The sequence below is a fragment of the Oreochromis aureus genome, linkage group 7, assembly GCF_013358895.1.
Source record: "Oreochromis aureus strain Israel breed Guangdong linkage group 7, ZZ_aureus, whole genome shotgun sequence".
Taxonomy (NCBI): domain Eukaryota; kingdom Metazoa; phylum Chordata; class Actinopteri; order Cichliformes; family Cichlidae; genus Oreochromis; species Oreochromis aureus.
Genome location: NC_052948.1, coordinates 63381483 through 63403513, shown reverse-complemented (window position 1 = coordinate 63403513; position 22031 = coordinate 63381483). Strand labels below are relative to the sequence as shown.

The 22031-nt window shown below is 41.6% G+C and overlaps 1 protein-coding gene across 4 annotated transcripts; it reads left to right on the top strand.

The window, feature by feature from the left end:
* The first annotated feature begins 3647 nt into the window (after positions 1-3647).
* meak7 (MTOR associated protein, eak-7 homolog) lies at positions 3648-17993 on the top strand. 4 transcript variants are annotated; one of them, XM_039615793.1, is made up of 9 exons: positions 3648-3794; positions 7171-7320; positions 7593-7856; positions 7934-8078; positions 8179-8390; positions 12047-12233; positions 14459-14577; positions 15532-15711; positions 17172-17993. In XM_039615793.1, the coding sequence occupies exons 2-9, from the start codon at positions 7177-7179 to the stop codon at positions 17295-17297; spliced, it is 1377 nt and encodes a 458-aa protein (XP_039471727.1). In that variant the 5' UTR covers positions 3648-3794; positions 7171-7176; the 3' UTR covers positions 17298-17993. The 4 variants fall into 4 exon arrangements, with proteins under 4 accessions (XP_039471727.1, XP_031593850.1, XP_031593851.1 ...); XM_031737990.2 differs by lacking the exon at positions 3648-3794 and adding an exon at positions 5327-5414; XM_031737991.2 differs by lacking the exons at positions 3648-3794; positions 15532-15711 and adding an exon at positions 5327-5414.
* The last annotated feature ends 4038 nt before the right edge of the window (positions 17994-22031 follow it).

The window sequence follows — 22031 nt, the reverse complement described above, 5'->3', positions numbered from 1 at the left end:
CACCTGTGTTTGACAAGGTCACTTCATCTATACGAGCAAGCGCAGAAGAGCGGATAAAGCTGAGAAATTCAGTCTTTCCGAGTATGCGGTGTGTGGCTTCTTTTTTTTCTAACTTGGTAGTCAAATGATAGATTTCCCACACAGTCACTCGACAGTGACGCTTTTACCATATAGGGACTCAGCTCAGAGGACGGGGCAGAGGGTAAAGGGAAACGAAGTCCAACATGCAAAAGTCAAGCCATATGTTGCATGCAATTTTTTTGTCCCCTTGAAAGGTCTGCTTGCCTTGTGGAACCGGTCTTCTTCTTCTTCTGCTTTTTCACAAGGTTAAACTTTACAGTGAAACCGGCAAGCAGAAGTCGCCACATAAAAGACTCAGCAGCATCCTGATTCTCTCAGAATGAATCGAGAGCTGCTGCAGAGACCAGAATGCACTGAAATGAGGAAGCTTATTGTAATTGCAATGAGATACGATTCTTTGTTAATGTGTAGGTATATTAGCCTGGTGTTAACGGAAATACTCACATAAGTGACATTTTTGCCAAGGTGTCACTTCTCTGACAGCTTTGAGCTGGCACATTGTGGTCCGTGCACACACGCACAGGAAGCTGTCAGAAACAAACCAAAATCTCATTCAAATGCTTTGGTGGTACACACATGCAAAGCAATCAAGAAGAGGGGACTGTTTGCACGGCAAGACCCGGTAAACACACAGTTCCCCTTTGTGTTTAAACCTCAACAGAAAACCTCTTCGGGTGACGATTGTTTCCTGCTTGTATGAATGAAAACTTCATGGGAGCGCTCTAACCTCTGCACAAAGTACAAGTGACTCCAACAAGTGCAGAACAGCAGATAAAGTTGAGAATTTCAGTCTTTGCGAGTGTACAGTGTGTGGCTTCTTTTTTTCTAACTTGGTAGTCAAATGATAGATTTCCCGTGCAGTCACTCGACAGTGACGCTTTTACCTTATAGGGACTCAGCTCAGAGGACGGGGTAGAGGTTAAAGGGAAAAGAAAAGAAGAACTAATGAGGCTCACTTCTCAAGTCTGAGCTTGCTGACAGCTGAATCAGTACAGATGAGTGAACACGCAGGCTGCCAGAGATAGCGATCAAGCCATGTTTTTCTTTTTTTATTGGAATGTGTGCAAATACATGAACTGTGTGTTTTGCTGGTTCTGTTCGTACCTGCTTGAGGTATGAGGCGGACGAAGTATGACAAATGAGGAAACAAAACGGAAAATAAAAAGAGCAAAGATTATAAATTGTAATTGGTGTGGTTGTACCTGCAGGCCCTACAGCTCAGCGCTCTCTGAAATCACTCTTTATGTTTTAACTCAGAGGTCAGAGTGACCTGATCCAGCTGTAACTATTGGCTTTATTAAAAAGGAACGTTTTAATCTTCAAATAGTGATCAATGGTGGGTCAACGACCCTCTTAAGGGACAACTCCCACTAGGGTTTAAATACCAGGGACTCTCCACCATTTGGTCTAAGAACCGAAGAAGCTTCTCGGATGAAAAGTGAAACATTTCTTCAAGAAACTTAAAGAAGTCCAGCCCCTTAGATCTAATCTTCAAAGTACAGAAACTGGGAGCTGGTTCCAAAGGAGAGGGGCCTGTCTCGTATTCTACTTTTAGACCCAACAGCAGCTTGTGAGACTTAAAAACACTGAACTTTTGTGTATGTGCCAAAACTGCAGTTCCTCTAATGGCCACTTGAGGCTCCAAAACAGATGTAAGACTTCCCATGGATTCCCATGTTAAAATGCCCACCTTCACAGCATCAAAACGTCCATTTACAGCCTGGTACAAAATTTGTTTTTGGTCTCTTTGGATATTTTTTCCCTTTATTGTTTTTCTACTCAATGTTTTTGTGCCTTTTGGAGCATTTGTGATGTAATTATTTGACAGACAGCCTCTCCGAGCAGTTATTGCTTCAGTTACAGTATCAACTTTGGAAATTACTGGACTGGACTTGTATATTTGTGTGTGTGTGTGTGTGTGTGTGTGTGTGTGTGTGTGTGTGTGTGTGTGTGTGTGTGTGTGTGTGTGTGTGTGTGAGCCTAACCATAACTTTTATGGCGCTGCACAGGTGAACAACAACAGTCAGTTTGGGTAAAATGAAAACTTCGGTCAACATATGAACACCAAACTGTTAAAAAAGAAAAGCCCACTACTATCACGCCCATCCCCTTTAGCCCAATGAGGCCTGCTCTGTCTTATTGTTCCTCTTTGGCAGGATTGTCATTTGGTACGAACCACTAACAGCCACGAGTTTACAGAGAAAGTGTACAGATTTGTTTGATACTCAGTTCAGGAGAAATGAGAAGTGCGAGCCATAAACTGTGACTTTATGTTCAGCTTGTTTCGTTAAACTACAACACATTCTCATCCCACGGCGTAACATACCGTCGCATGTGACAAATGGTTGGTTTGTTACACGTTGGGAATAAGAATGCTCTGACGCAGACTGAGACTTACTGACTTAAACAGGTTGTACTGAAACAAATGAGTACATGAAGTGATTTTGCTTAAGCAAATGACTTTTTTTAATCAAATACGTCATTGTTTATATTATCATATGACCCAGGCCTACAAACTCTCCTGATCCTGCATCATGTTGAATGGCTGTATATTATATTTAATATATTTCTATAAGAATCAATCACAAAAACTCTTTTAGGTTCAGGAAGATATTTCTGAAAACTTTCCAAAAGACAGTTATTCCTGCAGCTTTGCTGTCTGTGTTTGTGCTTCTGTTGTGCATAACAGTACACAATCTTCATGGCCTTCGCACAATTAAAAGTAGTATTTTTCTTTGCAGATTGCTGCCTTAAATAGCTGCTGTATAAATTCTAAACAAGGCTTGGACTTTGCCACTGTTCCCTTTATTAGAGGATTATTTAGAGAACTCTGTCTGCACTGTTGTGTTGAAACACAATAAAGAATGATGCAATACACATGTTGTAAGCTACACAAGCTTAAAACTCTAACATGGTGAATACACAGTCCTACTTGACCGATCAGCTACAGCTACAGCGGATATAGTACAGTTTTTGGTTTCCCCTGTAGAAACCTGGATCATGTTGTCCACATAAAGAGCCAGCTATAATGTTTAATCCAGTTATCAAAAATGGAGCCTTCCAATACATCTACAATCCTTCTTCTTGGAGCTTCTTGGATATTCTAGAAAGTTTGAGACCACTTATTAGAACCTTTAAGCGAGTGTGTACATATGGACTGGAGAAAATACAAAATAATTCAAACTTGTCCACAGTTAAAGTACAAAGAACATAAAGATTATTTGAATTTATAATTATTTATAACTAAGTAATTAATGCATATATGTTTATTTGTAAGAGTCTTCCTGATAGAAGTTCACCCCAAAATCAAACTTCTCTTTCCAAACATCATGACTTTAAAAAGATCCACAGACCCTGTTAACTTTGAAGTACAAACTATTTTCTTCCTGCTGAACTACACCCACCTAGAAAGAAGCTCGCCCTCACAGACGTTACACAAGTAGGCGTCTCCCTCGGCTGAGCTGTAATGTGAGCTTGTTACATGCTTCCTTTGATTGGTCGATGTAGAGACTAGAAAGCAAATGCTTCCTACTTGAAACTGCTCACACCATGGTTTTTGGAATTTTTTTTCCTGTTCTTGAGAAACCCAGACACAGTTTCTGTGTCGCTGCTGAGCTTTCCCAAATGTGCTTTTTGCAACTTTAAACACTTTATGGCAGGTGCCATCAAGTTCCACTACAGTCAACAGAAGTTCACACTGTGAATGTGTGTGGGTAAGTCTTTACTGTGAAGTAGAGCAATGCAGAATCAAGCAGACATGAGAGCAAAATTGCAGAAAGACTAAGAATCTGGAAGGTGTGGTTCTAGGACTAAGGAGAAGCCTGGAGGCAGTGAGGTTCAAATTCAGATGGAGGCAGGTGGAGGTCCAAGAGAAAATGTACCTAAGAAGCCCTTTTGCTATTTTGCTGAGCTTCAGATGAGTGATGATAACTCCATTTAGTATTCGTACTACCAAAACTTGACTGAGTCATTCAGGTTTATGACCCAGTTGTCTGTGCCTTTATTGCAGTGGATGCACTCCGGTAGCTCCAGGGTTGGTCTCCTAACTCGCAGGTTCTTCTTATACTGCACTCTCTGCTTTGCCACCATATCCTGTTTATGTGACGCAAGCAGATGGCAACGCGTCACCTTCATATTCAAAAGTGCCTGCTTTCCTGCAAGCCCTCATTACAATGCAACACACCCAACTCAGAGCACTCACACAGCAAATCTTATGCCCTTAAAAGGCATTTTTCCAACTGCCTGCTGTTTCTGCAGAGGACCTTCCCGTCTCTCTTTAGTTACTCTTGTGGCCCCTCTACTGGTGAAAGAGGGGATGAGAGCATGAAAACAATACAAGCTTTTTGTGAGGGCTGTACTGTGTATGAGTCACACATTCAGGTTTGAGACAAAAGTAAGAAAACTGGATAATAAATTACTATTTGTTTCAGTTTTTCAGAAAGAGGGAAACTACAGAAACTACAGAATGAGTTTTCTTTAAAAAAAAATATCCTTGAGATATTATTTACCAGACCTTTGTATCATTCACTTTGTGGGTATTTTGAGAGTTTAGAATCTCTTTGTAGTTGTTTTTATTCTTCCTTTTTTTTTGTCTTTATGGGATTGATTAATAGTTGTTTTGTGTCTTGTCATCGAGCCGTGTTACTTCATGTATATTCTAAAAATCAGGAGCCCTCTGATGTGACGGGCCCCAGGATCTGTGTTCTGTAATCCATTCATGTAAGAGTGTGCTGAAAGAAATGAGATATGATGCAAGCCTCTTTATGTGGTATTACAAAGTCTTTCATTTGATCATTTGATAAAGTCACATTCACAGCAATCTCCTGCCTATGAAATTATGAAGTTTTTTTCAAGGATAAATATAACCTTCATTGGATATTTAAAAAAAAACCAAAACTCCACAGATAGTTTTTCGTAATGCTACAGATTTTAACTTTATCATTTCATATGCACATATGATAAATACCTGCTAAAAATAAATGTTTCAATATTATCATACCCATGTCAGTTTATGTAAATATTTAAAAAAAAAAAGATGTGCGTCGTACAAATTGCTCGAACAGTATTTATAGTATACCATTTATTTTTGAGTATATAGTATTATCTATCTGATAATCATGTTCAGAAATATTGTATGAATACAACTGGTATTCTGGTATTTCAGTATTGTACCTGTTACGTTTTGAACGCACCCAGGCTACTCACGCGCATTGTCTCCGCCCCCTCCCTGAAGCGCGTGGACATTTCGCTCTTTCATTGGCTGTTGTTCCTGTAAGACCCGGAAGTTTTGCTGTCACAGGATGGAAAGCTTTTAGCAGCTGTTTCATTCAAAGGTTAGCGCCTCACAGACACATTTAATGTCATTGTCGGAGACCGCGATGCATAACATCTGTCTTCGTTAATCAAACACGACGTTTTCGGTGAAGGATAATCATGAAGCAGTGCTGGGCTCTGTTACTGTAACCCCAGCCTTCATCCAGGTGTCAGCTAACCACTGATGAAAAGTAGCCTGGCTAGCTTCGTTTTAAACGCTCTTAAATCATCTCTGTGTGTATGTTTAGACTAGCCAAGGACTCCTCTAATCATCGGGTGGAAAAAATATCCTGTCAATGCAGTGATAAAGAGTAATTTTAAACTCCTTCCCGCGTGTATCTGCGATTCCTGAATCCAAACAAAGATGGCTGCGTCCACAGAAAGCAGTTAAAACTGTCGCCGGTTACTCAGTGAAGCTGCTGTTGTTTATTCTCGGATGGTTGGATTAGTTTTTCGGGAATCTAGAAACGCCTTCAGAAAGACAAAGATCTTAAACGTGTTTTCAGGCATCAGCAGCTGATTAAGACAGAGAAAAAAAGCCACATGTAAATCCATCCGTTCATGTGTGCTGGACTACATTATAAAAACTAGCGTTTCTGCTGTTGTGTCCTTTCCATTCATATTCATCGGAGGGGCATAATATGCAGGCCACTATAGAGTCACCACTAAATGATAAAGCTTAATCAGCACTGGGAGTGCAACGTATTCACTGCTGAGCCAGTTAGTGGCCCCACAGTGGCGTTTACACATCTGCCTAACCAGAAGAGATCTCAGGAGGAGCTGCTGTAGTGAAGCAGCTGAACATAATGTTTTATTAATCAATGCTGCTGCTCATTGTGTCCCAAAGCCCTGCAAACCTGGTTCCAGACATGCCTGTTACAGGTCTCGATATTCACTGTTCAGGGGTCATTCTGGTTAGAATGAACTAGGAGCTTGCCAAGTCCCCTCACGCCACCATGGGTAGTCTGCCCCCTTCTGTGATGCCTCTGAAGACTGAGCCCATAAATTCTCCAGAAAGTGTTTAATGAGGTGGCTTCATAAGGGAGCAGAGTATGATTTTCCCTTAGACTTCTATGCAACCAAAACTCTTTTTGCAACCATGGGAGTCGCCCCCTGCCACCTTTGCAGGTGCACATTGGCTTCACTTTTTAGGCCACAGATGTTGAACTCCAGGCCTCAAGGGCCGGTGTCCTGCAGGTTTTAGATGTGTCCTTGATGCAACACAGCTGATTTAAATGGGTAAATGACCTCCTCAACATGTCTTGAATTTCTCCAGAGGCCTGGTAATGAACTAATTATTTGGTTCAGGTGTGTTGACCCAGGGTGAGATCTAAAACCTGCAGGACACCGGCCCTCGAGGCCTGGAGTTCAACACCCCTGTTTTAGGCCTAGCTACATTTTAGTCTTTGGTACAATATGTATTTTTTTAAATTTCTAAACTTGATTAATTTGCTTGGAATACAGGAAGTTTTATAAATTTATCATCAAATTTTTTTTCATTTTAACTTCTTTAACTAAGTCCATAAACTCATCACAAAGTTTAGCTTCTTTGACTTTTAGCCCTGTGACTGACTGGTGACCTGTCAGGGTGTACCCCGCCTCTCGCCCAGTGGTTAAAAAAATAGCTGTTGCTCCTGTTTTCATTGATATCGATTTATCTTTAGGTTAGTTCAAGTGTAATGTTGCTTTGCTAGTCTTTGCTTTGAATCAGATTGCCTGGCAGTACGTACACACAATGATGATTTGCATTCTGCTGTACTTTGTGTGTGACTGCAGAACATCATGGGTAATGCTGAGAGTGTGGTGGTGCAGAAGCGGCTGGCCCGTTTCCGTCCCGAGGAGCGACCTGTGGTCGAGGGGGTTTTTGACAAGCTCCAGGGTGCTGGGGCCACCGCAGGGAAGACCATAACGCTGGAGATGCTGCAGGTGTGGCTGTGGAAGCAGTACTAAATATTTTCAAAATAAGACTTAAAAGTGTGTCAGCAGATGGAACAGGTAAAAGCCTGAATAATAGTTTCTAAATGTAATATCACGACTTCATTACATCAGGTTTCACATTTTTTAGGCAGTCCAGTTTTCCATTTGCACATCTACAAGCTTTTCCTATCAGGCAGGATTTGTTTTTGTGACTATGATGCTTTCAGTACTTGCTGTAGAGGTGCTTTCTGTCACCGGGTTTCTTTAAACCTTTCTCCCAGTCGTCAGTGGGCAGCATGGCAACGGACTCCATGGTGAGGAGGGTCTACCAGTGCATGTCCAGCATCGACCCTGGCCTGGCAGCTCCAGCAGCCTCGGGGAAGGCCAGACACGCCAGCCCCTCTGGAGTCAGCCGAGAGCAGTTGATCGTCTTCCTTGCAGACACCCTACGGGGAACTGCAGAAGAACGTGCCCCCCTCGTCATGGCCATGTCCCAGCATGCGGCAGGGGCGGCAGCGGTTGTCACATGTGAGCAGGTGGTGGAGGTAAGTAGAGTGTAGTGTTGGTTTCTGCAGCACTTGACGTCTGTGTTTCTTACAGCACTCCTGCTCTTTCACCAAAGTTCCTCCAGGACCTGGTCTCTGCTGTAGTTCAGATTTTGGTCCACAGAGGACGCCTGCAGGGCTGGAAGCCAGAGAGGATGGGTGACGTCTCCCTGGGTGTAAAACTCCTGGCAGAGCAGATGTGCTCTGAGCTCAAACCATCAGGTAGAGCTGATTTGGAAGTTCTTGAATATTTTAGACACTCTGACTTCTACTTCTCCCACTTAATCTACTTTGAATCTACTACTTCCCTTTTTCTCATTAGATGAGGGGGCTTGTGATGTTTCCTGTCTGGAAGACTGGATCTTCAGGGTACAGCAGGTGTCACAGTACCTGGAGCTGCTGGTAGCTGAGGGACTGAGTGTGTCTTTGAGTGGCCGGCCAGCCCCGACGCTGCTGCCCCCCTGCAGGGAGACGCCTTGGAATGAACTGAAGTGTCTACTGGACCTCCCCAGCCTCATGTTTCTGGCTCCTCAGGTCAGTATGTACCAACATATTTTTTTTTTGGTTTGTTTTTTCATGGAGTCAAAAAAAAACCCCCAAAAAACCTTTCAGACACCCTGAAACATTTTGGTGTTACACTTCTGTTTTCGGTCTCACAGAGAAAGAAAAGCAGCATTACTTAGTCTGGTTATGAAGCTGAACCTGTGCTTTAGTGCTTCATTTATACCTGAGAGTGAACACCTCACAGTCCTTCCTAAAAGTTAACAGACGAGTCTCATCAGAAGTTACCGCCTGCTTAATGAGAACTTAGTTGTGTTACTGCAGTGTAAACAGCAAACATATAAACTGTATTCAGGTGCTCTAGTTTTTAGAAACGCGGCGATCCAGATGATTCTAGTTCCAACATGAGACCTACACCTTGACATCAGTTATCTGGTGTGGCATTAATAAGCTGTTTCTCGGTGTGAAGATGACAAATCTTTCCTTTATTTGAATAGAATAGAATAGAATAGAATAGCCTTTTATTGTACATGTATGTACACAGCACATGTACAACGAAGTGTAAATCTGTAGCTACACTCGCAGTGTAACATATGCATGTTCAGTAAGTAGATCTTTTTACTGCACAGGTGTCGAACTCCAGGCCTGGAGGGCCGGTGTCCTGCAGGTTTTAGATGTGTCCTCGAACCAACACAGCTGATTTAAATGGCTAAATGACCTCCTCAACATGTCTTGAAGTTCTCCAGAGGCCTGGGAATGAACTAATCATCTGATTCAGGTGTGCTGACCCAGGGTGAGATCTAAAACCTGCAGGACACCGGCCCTCGAGGCCTGGAGTTGGACACCCCTGTTTTACTGGCTGCACCTGAAGTGGTCTGTACAGGTTGGTGCCAAGTAAGAGCAAAAACAAGATGTTATTCTCTCATTTTAGGATTTTTGTCATCCTAAATCAGCAAACTCATATCAAATGTAGCCAAGTGAAATTAACACTCACAAGGCTCCAACTATCCAAAGATGTTTCTCCAAACTTTAATTTTGCTCAGGTTGCTTTTGTCAGTTGGATAATTAACTCTTTAAACTTGCTGACTTGAATAACACAGGTCTGCAACCAAAAAACTGTGTAGGATTTTTTTTGACTGTTTCTTATAGATTTCTACTCACAGAAACCAGGAAAATTATTTTTTAAATCCAATGATGTCAGGTTTTCTTGCAAAACCCCCTCAATTTTTCACTGTAATTAAGTGTACAATTTCCCTTTTTAAACTGAAATCTGGTATCCTATATTGAGTCAAAAAAACATATCCAATAATGATTTCTTACATTGATTTAATATTTCTAAGAGTAAGACTCAAGAGAAATAAAGTGAAAGCATGTTCGGAGGAGAATCAAGAGACGAAGAAAAGGTTTCACAGACAAAAAGGTTAAACATGTAGGAAGGAACAGGTTTTTGTTTCTTTTTTCAATTATAAGAAAAATTATGCATAGTTAATTGTAATAAAATATAGATTTTTTTTCATTGCTGTTGTGCGTTTTTAATGTAAACTCCTCATGTTTTTTTGCAGACCTGTGTAATTAATTTTGTTCATCTGAAAACTAAATTTTTATATTGGTACTTGATGAGTTATGTGATTAAATTCCATGGCAACAGATCTGTCAATGTACCACAGGACACAGCCGAACACGTTTGCCGTCGCCATTCTAATATTTTTTTAAATCAGATGTAACGAGCGAAGGCTTGAGCGAACTGTGAAACTGCAAACTCATTAATGGCCTGTCACACAGAATGTCTTTACCTGCTTAATCCTCTCGTCTTAATTCAGTTCAATTCAATTTTATTTACACAGCACCAAATCACAACAACAGTCCCCTCAAGGCGCTTTAAACTGTAAAGTAGACTCTACAATAATACATACAGAGAAAAACCCAGCAATCATATGACCCCCTATGAGCAAGCACTTTGGCGACAGTGGGAAGGAAAAACTCCCTTTTAACAGGAAGAAACCTCCGGCAGAACCAGGCTCAGGGAGGGGCGGGGCCATCTGCCAGTTGGGGTGATTTTTTTTTTATCATTCTCCTCTTAGACAAGAATGATAAAAAAAAAAAAGTTACAAAATATTATTCATAGTGTGTCATGACAGTGTTTAGAGATCAAATGGGATCGCTGTTTTCTCATAGACTTCCATTAAGGTTTTGCAGTCACATGTTCGCTAATCATGTAACATTAAGTTGCCCGTTTTGCATCTAAGACGCTGTAAGGTCAAGTCACGCAGGGCTTGAGACCGAGCCACCAACCAGGAGCGAGTGTTTGCAGACATGCTGGCATCTTCCATGTTTTGCTGTAATTTTGTTCTTCGTGTTAGTAAAAAAGGAAAAACATTCAAGTGCGAAGTTTAGAGACCAAGACAAGCAAATAGCTCTGACATTTGGCTGCCTCCTTTTTATTCTCTTATTTAAGTCGTTTACAAGCTGTTTTTCTGTTGATTGGAGAAGGAATTACTTGATTAAATATTGCAACTCTAATATGCGTCTCTGGTAGAGTCATGAAAGCTCGGGGTGCTTTCATGTTCAAACAAGGAAAAGCCTTCCTGAAACCATTAAAACAGAAAGTAGCCGCCTACATAGTGTTCCTTGTAATTAACCAGTATCTGTAATCAGAATCAATGAATCGACTAACTATTGCAACACATTTATCACCACCAGCCTGTCAGAATTTTCTCAGATGTCTTGTATTGTGCACATGCACAGCTGTAGCCATGCAGGTGTCTCTGCTTTTACTGATATTGATCACAGGTAAATGTGTAGCTTTAACACTTGGGTGAATACGAGGTCCAAACAGAGATCGATGCAGGTGAAGGAGGCCTGTGTACAGAGAAAAAATGACAAAAGATGCATCACTGTCCAAATATGTACAATAAAAATGTACTCGCTGAATGTGTGTGTGTGTTCTTCTAAACATGGCCGTGCAGAATGGGGAGATTGTGGCTTGCAGCTTTCTCAAGAACTGCTCGCCTGCTCACGAGTGAGCGATTGAAGAAGTTTGTCACAGGAAACCAAAGACAAAAGCAAGTGTGTGAACCTGTCCGGCCATGTGTCTGAGAACTTGTTTGAGCTTCAGACAATCAAAGTCATTAAATGTTGTAAAAGAAATTTGATCAACTCTCATTTTCACACGCCTTCTAAAGGGCCCGTTTGAGGGCTAAGACTTGGTTTTAACTTCTAGGTAGAGTTAGTTTTAGGTTAGGGAGAGGCTGGGAGTGCATTCATTTAAATGAATGTGCCAAGCAGCCGTGCTTTTGTATTTATATACTCTACTACAAACAGAGTGGAGCGGGCAGTAGTCGCTGGCGGGAACCTCCAGGAACAGCCAAAGTATCTCTTTGAGTTGGGTTGGTCAGTGGGTTTGGCACAGCATTTACTCGTGTTTCCAGCAACGCACATGCAGAGTCTGGTGAATAGCTGCGAAGAATAGGGGGAGTGTTAGTGGGATAACAAGCACTAAAAGCACTGAGTCATGCAAAGTGGCGTAACAAGACATTCAGTAATCTGAGTAACAAGAGGGGAACAGGTTCTCCATCACCTTTCAGACACCCGATCCACCTCCTCTGTTGTAGTGTGACTTTTATAATAACAGCAAATCATTCATCGGATGTCACACATATTCTTCCACACCTCACTGTTAATCTTGCCAGTTGCCAGATGGCTACAGCGCCCCCTGGAGGCTTGTGTTTTCCACTCGGCTGCACGGGGAGAGCTTTACCAGGATGGTGGCCGGCCTGATGAAGCGAGGGCCCACCTTGCTGCTTATCAGAGACACCAAGGGCCATGTGTTTGGGGGCTTCGCCTCCCACACCTGGGAGGTCAAACCTCAGTTTCAGGGTATGTATGTCTGTATGACTTACACACCACAGATAAACTCTAATGCCCCCACTGCAAAAGAGCTGAAGTCCACCTGTTACACTCATCTTTATTCTTGCACTGTATTTGAGTAGCTTTGCATGATTCACAGCTCGAAATGATCCTTCTTTAAGTGGTATTGTCTTCTTTGATGAAGCCGCTCAGGGAGAATTTAACTGTGTGGTGATTTGGGGAGTTTATGTAGAGTCATATAAAGGGACAGATGCATATATGATTTTGGCACGATGTTACTTCATTAATGTCATTTTTTTCTCCAAGCTTTCCTGTTCCCTCTCCAATGTAAAAAAGGCAAAAGGCCTCCTCCCACAACGTGAATATTTTAATATTTTATTCTAACATTTAGCCAAGTGAAATAAATCATTCTGATTGTGGTCCTCCAAGAAAGGACCGCACAACTCACAGTGACCTGTTTTTGAGAGCTGCTGGCACTGTCATAAAACCAAGTAATACATCCAGATTCAAAAGAAAAATCAATGAATGTTTAATTTTGTTTCACGGATACGACTCATACCTTTCTGTTGCACAGCTTTGAGCGTGAGACTGAGTGGCCGAGCAGGAAGTTACGTTTTTTGAAAGAAAACTAAAAGTTCTTTGATGTTGTGGTTTAGACACGATTCACATGAAAGAAGCTACACATAAAAAGTTTGTTTGTAGCTGAATTTCTTCATCTTTCTGAAGCCCCTGTTCTCTAGTCTAGAAAAGAATATATTAGAATCACCAGTTTTGCACATTAAGCGTGATTTAGACGTTTGTGGGAGATCTACATCGTAACTTAAGATGTAACCTCTCTTACACCACACCATGACTTTCCACACCATCCAGTCAGAAGGTATGATGGCGATTTCTCTCTCAAGTATATTTCATTCATTAGAATTACATTTCAGTGCATTGACTCACCTGATTTTGCAGGTCTTTGCTCCCTACTGCTGTCAGACTCCACAGCTGACCAAACACACACATCCACATGTGTGGATGTGTGTGTTTGCCACATGTGCAGTAACACTAAGTGCAGTTCTCTTTTCTGACAACGTTGTATTTTACTCAGTTGTATATAGTATTTTTATTCTATTGTATATAGTATTTTATTTTATTCTATTCTATTGTGTACAGTATCTTATTCTTATCATCTTATCCTATTCCAATGTTTTTCTAATTTTTGCTATGTAACTTTGCACTGTCCACTTACTGCTGTAACAAAACAAATTTCCCACGTGTGGGGAAGGTTATCTTATCTTAACTGGACTAATACAATATTTGAAAAAAACACAGTAAATCTAAAAATTATAAAACTTTAAAAAAGCACCTAAGATAATTTTTAAAAATATTTATACATATTTTGTTATACTCCTTTAATATTTTATATGTAAATATATAAAATACATCTCTGCTGGTGTGTGGATTTTAGCATCAAAATGACAATGTGAATTTAATGGGTGCATAACTTTCTCTTTTTACCTGGTAAAACCATTCGAGCCGTGTTACTTGTCATCAGTAAAAAAGCTCCAGAAGGCACCAACATCACACAGAAATTATTTTTTTTAGTCTGCATTTTAAATGTTGTGAATTTGAGCAGTCTGTAGGCCTCGACGCATTTTTGAAGTCTGCATTAATGAGAGGAGCTGCAGTTCTTCGCTCTTCTACATTGGCTTCATTTTTCTGCCCCAGAAGCTGCTGCTCGTTTTGAGCAAAGAGCTCTTAATCAATTGCCGGTTTACTGTTTATGCTTCTGTGCCGTGGCTGCGTTTTAAACGCAAACCCCTCTGAAAGCCGGTGTGCAAAGAACAGCCGCATCCAAGCTTTTGACTCAAAATCGTGTTCTTTCCTATTGATCCTTTGCAGAACTTTTTTTTCTGTGCATATCTTGAGGCATCTGTAAATGTCAAATCACTGAACCATCATTTGGTTTTTCTTTAAGGCGCTCCACAGCAGTAAGTAATCAGATGAGATTTACAGCTCAGTAAAAAATTAACCACAAGAAAGAAAGTGTGTCAGCTCTAATATGTCACACAGCAGGTAGAGACTCATCTGAAAACACAGATGACATGAAACACTGAGGAAGTAACACCACTGGTTTGAATACTGTGGGCTGTCACTTGACTTTCCTCTCACATCTTCATAATTTGTATATTTGTGTGTGTTTGTGTGTGTGTGTGTGTGTGTGTGTGTGTGTGTGTGTGTGTGTGCAGGTGACTCCAGATGCTTCCTGTTCACTGTGAGCCCCAAACTGAGAGTTTATACAGCAACAGGATACAACCAACACTTCATGTACCTCAATCAGAACCAGCAGACCATGCCCAACGGACTGGTGAGACCACACTAGTTCAGCTGGAGAGAACTTATTAATGCAGTTCCTCAGGGCCTGTACTCATCACAGATATCCTCAGACATAACCCTCTTACCTTTACCAGAGCCTTAATATCTTTAGAGAAGCTGTATGTAATTTAGGGAACACAGCAGTCTGTGTAAAAGTGAATTTTAAAAAGCTTTGTTTTTTACCCTTTTATCTAAAAATTCTCCTGAGGTGTGTGCAGAGTATATTGTTTATCTCTGACCTGATGGTAGCAGTGTTGGCTCACTGATCCAACAGCTAAACTCAGAGTGATATAAGTGTGCACCTGTTGGGCTTGTTGTCACAGTGCAATGATGGTGTAGTATCTGGGCTTCAGGTGTAATGTAGAGCTGCACTGTCTTTGACATTTGAGGGTCTACAGATGACAGTAAATAAATAAATCTGGCGATGATGACTCAAATAATTGGACAGCAGAATTAAAAAGAGTAAAAGTCTCGATTTTGTCCAGAATCAGAAGCGTCCCACAAAAGTGCAGGAATATCTCCTGCTGTAATAACATGTGGCTGTGATGTGGTGTAGGTGGCGCTCTGTACCTCATACAAGCAGCTATGTTCAGTCTGACCTGACAAACTAAGCGCATCTTCTGTTCATTTAGAAATCATTTGAACATTTCATAGGTTCCTCAGCACAGACGCAGCAGCTCCTGTCCACGTTTGGACTTCTGTGTTTTGCAGTTGTTTCGGTTTTATTCCACTTGCTCAGTTTTGGTTTCACAGGCGTTTAACTTTGACTTTCACCTGCTGGTTAGATTTCACCATAGAAAAGTACTCAGTTGGTTTCCTGAACACAGCAGCTAAAGAGACTTATTTATTTATTTGCCCCCGAGTGGCCCCAAAAATTCAAATGATTTGTTTTGTGTGACATTTTTGTGTTAATTGACATAAAGATGTGTTGTCTGGTGTTCATCAGGGGATGGGCGGTCAGCACGGCTATTTTGGCCTGTGGCTGGATAGTGACTTTGGCCACGGTCATAGCCGGGCACGACCCAAGTGCACCACGTATGGCAGCCCTCAGCTCTCTGGAGACGAAGACTTTACCCTGGACTCCATGGAAGTGTGGGCTGTGGGAAAACCCCCAGAGCCGGAGGAGGTCAGAGTACTTGTTCAAATTCTTCTATAAACTCGGCAAAATAAAGAACCGTGCTGACCTAGAGTCAGAAGGTTTACACTGGGTGTTAGTCGGTGTACCTGGAGTCAACAATGTGTGGCTGTCTGAACACAAACAGCCAAATAACATCTCAGTCAAATGTTGTGTTTAAAACCAACGGAATACATGTTTGCATTTTGTGTGATTTGGACCTTAACTAAATTTTCTCTTTAGAGCCCATTTTTAGTGTTTGCAGCTTTGATGTCTAATCAAAAGAAAATTGCTCAGATAGTTTTTTCTTTAATGATATGGACTAATCTTGTCTGAAATAAATAAATAAAGGTAATGTTCCTTCCATCCGTCCGTCCATGTGTTGTGGGGGGGAGCAGCCTAAGCAGAGAAATCCTGACCTCCCTCTCCCCAGTCACCTCCTCGGCTTCATCTGGATAAAAACCAAAGCATTCTCAAACCAGCTGAGATATGTGATCCACACCCTGGGGGGCTCGCCCCATAGGCATCGTAGTCCATCCTAGTTAGTTGACTGAACCAGGAGAACAGGCTCTGCTCTGAGATTCCAGGGAAACTTCCTCCACTTCGGTACGCTTCTCTCCATAAAAATTCTGAATCGAATCGGTGACAAAGGGCAGCCCAGGAAAAGTGCAGCACCCACCGAACACAGACCAAACTCTCACTGTGGTTTCACAGAGACCAAATCGCTCATAGCAACCAGCCAGATGGTCCAAACTTCAGAAACGCCCCCCCACAGGATGGAATGCCGACACCACGTGCACGTGTGGATCGGTTGGACAAACTCCCACGCACATTTGAAGCTCTTTCAAATGTTTTCTTTGGACATTGGCGGCTTTTTCTGTCCTCTCCTTGTACCTGATCAATTTCACATTTATGTTTTCTTTAGATTTCTTTCAAATTAAATGCTTAAATGACATCTTTAGGCACTTTGTCACTGGCAGCCTGTCATAAAACACATCATTTGTTCCTATTACTTCTGTTGAATCTACAAGTAATACCAAAGATAGCACAGTTTGACAGAAATAAAATAATATTGTGCAGCAACAAGGTGACTCCCACACAGCTATTAGTCAGGTGGCTTTGTCATAGACACGGGCCTCTTTTAGATCTCTGTTATTCTTATTTCTGCCACGCCCACCACTGTAACCAACAGTCAGTAATTAATATGCACAGAGTACTAACTTTTTGTGCAATTGTATATTGCAATAATAATATATGGAGGTGACAAAATTTCACACAGCAGAATTTGTCTAATGGCACACCCACACTGAGGACTATGTTTTTTATCTGATAGATTTCGTTGCACTCTAATGCTGATCTGTGCATGCACAGAGCATGCACTGCACCACAAGAGCTGCAGCTCTTCTGCATGAACCCGCTGTTTCCTTGAAAAACTGTGTTTTATTTTCTGTGCCTTTTATTTTGCTTTATAGGGTGAGGAGGGCAGAGGTAAGAAGAGCATCCTGGATGTGGATCCAGAGGCCCAGGCCCTGATGGAGATCACAGGGAAGACCATGCACAGTCAGGGCCTCAGAGAACCAGAGGATGACCAGGAGTGACTGTAAACACACCCAGCTATATCGCTTCCATTCATGCCCCACCCCCCCAGTCTACCCAGTTACTAATTCCTAAGTGGATTTAAAGGGAGCTTAAAGGTGGTCTGCACAGTGTGGGTTGTCACCAGTGTGCAGGTTTCAGGCCTGCTTTACGTCAGCGAGAGCACAATGGACGTGTTCACATTTGAGCTGCACTCGTGTGAATTCATTTCATCACTAATAAAAAACACAAAGTGAAGAATCAGAGACGTAGCTTGGAGGAATAATTCAGGGTATTTACAACACTGGCTATCACAGCTTCTTTTTCCTTCCTTTTTCCTTCCGATAAAGTTCACAAAGACAAGAAACAGAACCTTTGATTACCTGTTTTACAAACTGGACACATACCTAGATTTATTATTCGTTACCAGTTGGCACAAAGTCCAAATCCTGACCTGGATTCTGGGCAGATAAGCAGTAATTAACAGATTAAGACAAATAAACAAAGACTGTGGAATGCTGTATCACAGCAGGCCTGTAACGCCTGTGCAGATGAGATACTGTGAATTTCATCTTTTAAGTCATGTGTGATTTTATGGTTCAGTGTCTTAGACTGATGAGCGGGTCTGTGGTTGATAAGCAAGAGGATCTATAAATCTCTATTTACTCTGTAATCTAATCTGTATTATATTACTTATAAAGTGAAATATTTCAAGCCTTTTTTATGTTTTACTTGTGATTATTATGTCTTATAGCTCATAAAAACAAAAAAAAATCCAGTATTTCTGAAGATCTAACAATGAAAAAGAGATTAACAATATTGAAATGTCCAACGAAGCATTGGAGGTTAGGTGTTATTTTCCTTCTGATCCATATGAACAGCTGAGTGAGCTGGTCCAGAGAAGCTGCAGGACTTTACTTGTTGCACTGACTGACGGCCGGGCAGGGTAAAGTCTCAGAAAGAAGTCTGCTTGAATAGATGCGGACTATAGAGGGAAAACATCCTCCAGCTCCCTGGATCTGTGTCCTTGCTAAACACTTCCAATGTGTATCTATTGTCTCAGTCACTAGTTTGAGGCCCTAATAAATAAAACACAGTTATGGTTCCCAATAAGGTCACAAGGAATAATAAAGTACGGTGTACTCTACCATGTGACTAAGAAGCTTCTTCAGAGGTTGCCACTTGGCAGACATCTATCGGCTATAGCTTTTAGTCCCAGGACTGTTGGGATGGTCAGTTATTGCGACCACACCCCAAGTAGGTTTATGGCTGCAGCTTGCTATCCAAGAATTGGCTGATAGCTTATCTTTCCACCCACAGTTGGCAGCAGACAAAGGCTTTGAGACTTCAAAGTTCAGACTCACTATTGGAGCCGTCTTTGAGGGGCCACGAGAGGATCTGCAGAGAGTTCTTAGGCGCTTCCATTCTGGCTTCTTTTATCAGTCCTGTGGGTGGAGCTTGTTAGTTCTGCTCACAGACTTCATCCATGTGCTGCAAAATGAGGCGAGCTTTGTTAATGTTCAGGTTGTTTAACGATGGAGGAAAACTACTAATGACATTTGTCCTGCAGTCTCATGCTTGTGACTTCATCTGCAACCAAAATGAGTGCAGGTTTGAGTCGCTATCACCTGAAGTCGCCCGTTTACAAGACACGCTAGCTTCACTTTGGCATCATCCATCTTCCGTCATCCATATTTAGGCAGTGATGCAGACCTTTGCGTGAGCAGCTATGGCATTGACTCATGCTGTGGTTCAGTGCGTGGTTACGCTGATAAAGATCAGTATTACTGTGGAAGAACTAGCTGGTAGTCAGGCCGTACACGTGTCCTTGTGCAGTTGAAAATAATCCACAAAGTCTGCTTGTAATTAAAAAAAACAAACATGCAAACATTTATTTCCACAGTCTTGAATTACAGTAATCTGTCTGAATGTTCCTGTACACTGCCAAACACGGTAAGAAAGAAAACTGTTTGACTCCACAGCTAGTTAAAGTCCTGTTACTCCACAGTGCCGATGGCAACCGCTCCCCCTGTGCACAATTATCATGTATTAAAGGAACAGTACGTAAAAATTAAATAAGGAAAGAAAATACAATTTAACAATAAACATTACACTAAACAGAATTGTAAAGTAAAAACTGAAATTCCCCATTATCTTACACTTTATCCTCATCCAAAATAATTCAGATCAAATTATTAACAAATATACACTCTGTGAAATCTGAGTAAAGTATGATATATTTAGACCTTTATCTTATACATTCCTGGCCCCTAATTGTTCTATAGACTTATAAACAATTACCAACAATTTTAACACAATGATCAAGTTCAGCAGCATAGGCATTCAGTCCTTAGAACATAGACCTTAGTGATCGGTCTATGCAGTTTACTGATCTTGGTCTTCACATGAACCCTGCGAACAAGTCCATGTTCATCCAACATGGCCTAAGTGACTCTACCAATGAGCCAAGAGTTTCTCTATGCAGTTTCATCCACGATCAAAACGATGTCTCCAGGCACAAAGTTCCTAGACACCTGTGTCCACTTCTGCCATGTCTGAAGCTGAGGCAAATATTCTCTTACTCAGCGCTTCCAGGAAAGATCTGCCATCTATCGTACTTGCCTCCATCTTCGGCGAGCATGGATGTCCTCCCTCTGGAACAGTCCTGGGGGAAGAGATGCCCTTGTTTTCAGGAGCAGGAGCTGATTTGGAGTGAGTGCTTCCAAGTCATTAGGGTCATTGGAGGGTGTAATAATAGGCCGAGTGTTGAGGATCACTTCGGTTCCACAAAGAAATGTCTGAAGGCTCTCCTCATCCAGATTCTGAGTTTTAAAAGTGGCACTGACGATTTTTCTGATGGATCTAATCAAACGTTCCCATACCCCTCCATGGTGAGAAGCAGCTGGTGTGTTAAAGATCCACTTAATTCAATTCAATTCAATTTTATTTATATAGCGCCAAATCCCAACAAAAGTCGCCTCAAGGCGCTTTATATTGTACAATAGATCGCACAATAATAAATACAGAGAAAAACCCAACAATCATATGACCCCCTATGAGCAAGCACTTTGGCGACAGTGGGAAGGAAAAACTCCCTTTAACAGGAAGAAACCTCCGGCAGAACCAGGCTCAGGGAGGCGGGGCCATCTGCTGCGACCGGTTGGGGTGAGAGAAGGAAAACAGGATAAAGACATGCTGTGGAAGAGAGCCAGAGGTTAATAACAGATATGATTCGATGCAGAGAGGTCTATTAACACATAGTGAGTGAGAAAGGTGACTGGAAGGAAAAACTCAATGCATCATGGGAATCCCGGCCCTCACGTCTATTGCAGCATCACTAAGGGAGGATTCAAGGTCACCTGGTCCAGCCTAACTATATGCTTTAGCAAAAGGAAAGTTTCAAGCCTAATCTTGAAAGTAGAGATAGTGTCTGTCTCCTGAATCCAAACTGGAAGCTGGTTCCACAGAAGAGGGGCCTGAAAACTGAAGGCTGGGAGGCAGAGCCTTCAGTTTTCAGGCCCTCTTCTGTGGAACCAGCTTCCAGTTTGGATTCAGGAGACAGACACTATCTCTACTTTCAAGATTAGGCTTGAAACTTTCCTTTTGCTAAAGCATATAGTTAGGGCTGGACCAGGTGACCCTCAATCCTCCCTTAGTGATTTGGTGCTATTTTGGCACAGAAATTGCTGTTGCATTTGTCTTTATGGTGTGCCAGAACTAGCTAGCAAAATGTGAGCAAAATCCAGTCTGATTTACAGAAAATTAAAATAAAAGGTGCAGATTTGTTACACTTATTTCTTATAAAATGTAGTTTGCTTTTCATCTCAGTCGCAGTTATAGACAGCCACAGTAGACAGCTGGGGAAAGTAAGCAAACCTCTGTTGTCATCGTCACCAAAAGTTGCTTGGAGTCAGGCGTTCCACTTAAGGAGATGAGATGTGTGGATTAGAGCTATCCTCTCTAAAAACAAAGTCTGGATGCAAATTTTTGGATCATTGATCAACCTCCAAAAGAACTTTTGTATGAACATCAGGCTCGAATGCTTTGCTAAAAATATACTTAAGGAAAAAGTTTTGAATCCGAGTTAAAAGTTCACAAGTGCACGAGTAATGAAGCTTCTTCAGCTTCATGCATTCCAGTATGTGCTTTAATTGCAAGTGTATGTGGAAAGAAATGAAACCATGTGTCAGACGACTCCATCAGGCTCACCAGGAAGGGAGGAGTGTGAAAGAAACTGAGGTCTTGTTGAGTTTGCCAGCAAACAGGTTAGCTTCACAAAGTCTGTCACCCTGGCAACTGACCTGGGATTTAAGTTAGCTCTACTTCTTTCAGTAAACTGCTTCTGCTTTCTGGAACAGGTCCAAGCAAAGGCTGGTGGGTGAAAAACAGAAACGAACAAATCTCCTGAGCTACCCCCTCATTTCTTTGTATTTCACTTCCAAGGAGCCAGACTTTCTTGTAATGTGTTAAAAAGTGGCCTCGAGCAACAGTTCTCCAGTTTTCTGAAGGTCTTTCAAAAATGTTCTTTGGACATCGGCTGCTTTTTTACTGATTTTCAGTCCAGACCTCGTTCCTCATTTGCAGAGGAATGTCTTTTGTTTGTTAAGCCATTTACTGACCCATAAATCATTCAAGTAAAAACAGAAAGAAAAGCACCTAACAAAGGGTGAAAATGTGAAAACTTACAAGAAATCAATTTTAAATTGAAAAACATATCATTTGTTCCCATTTTTAGATGATTCTACAGAAAATGACAA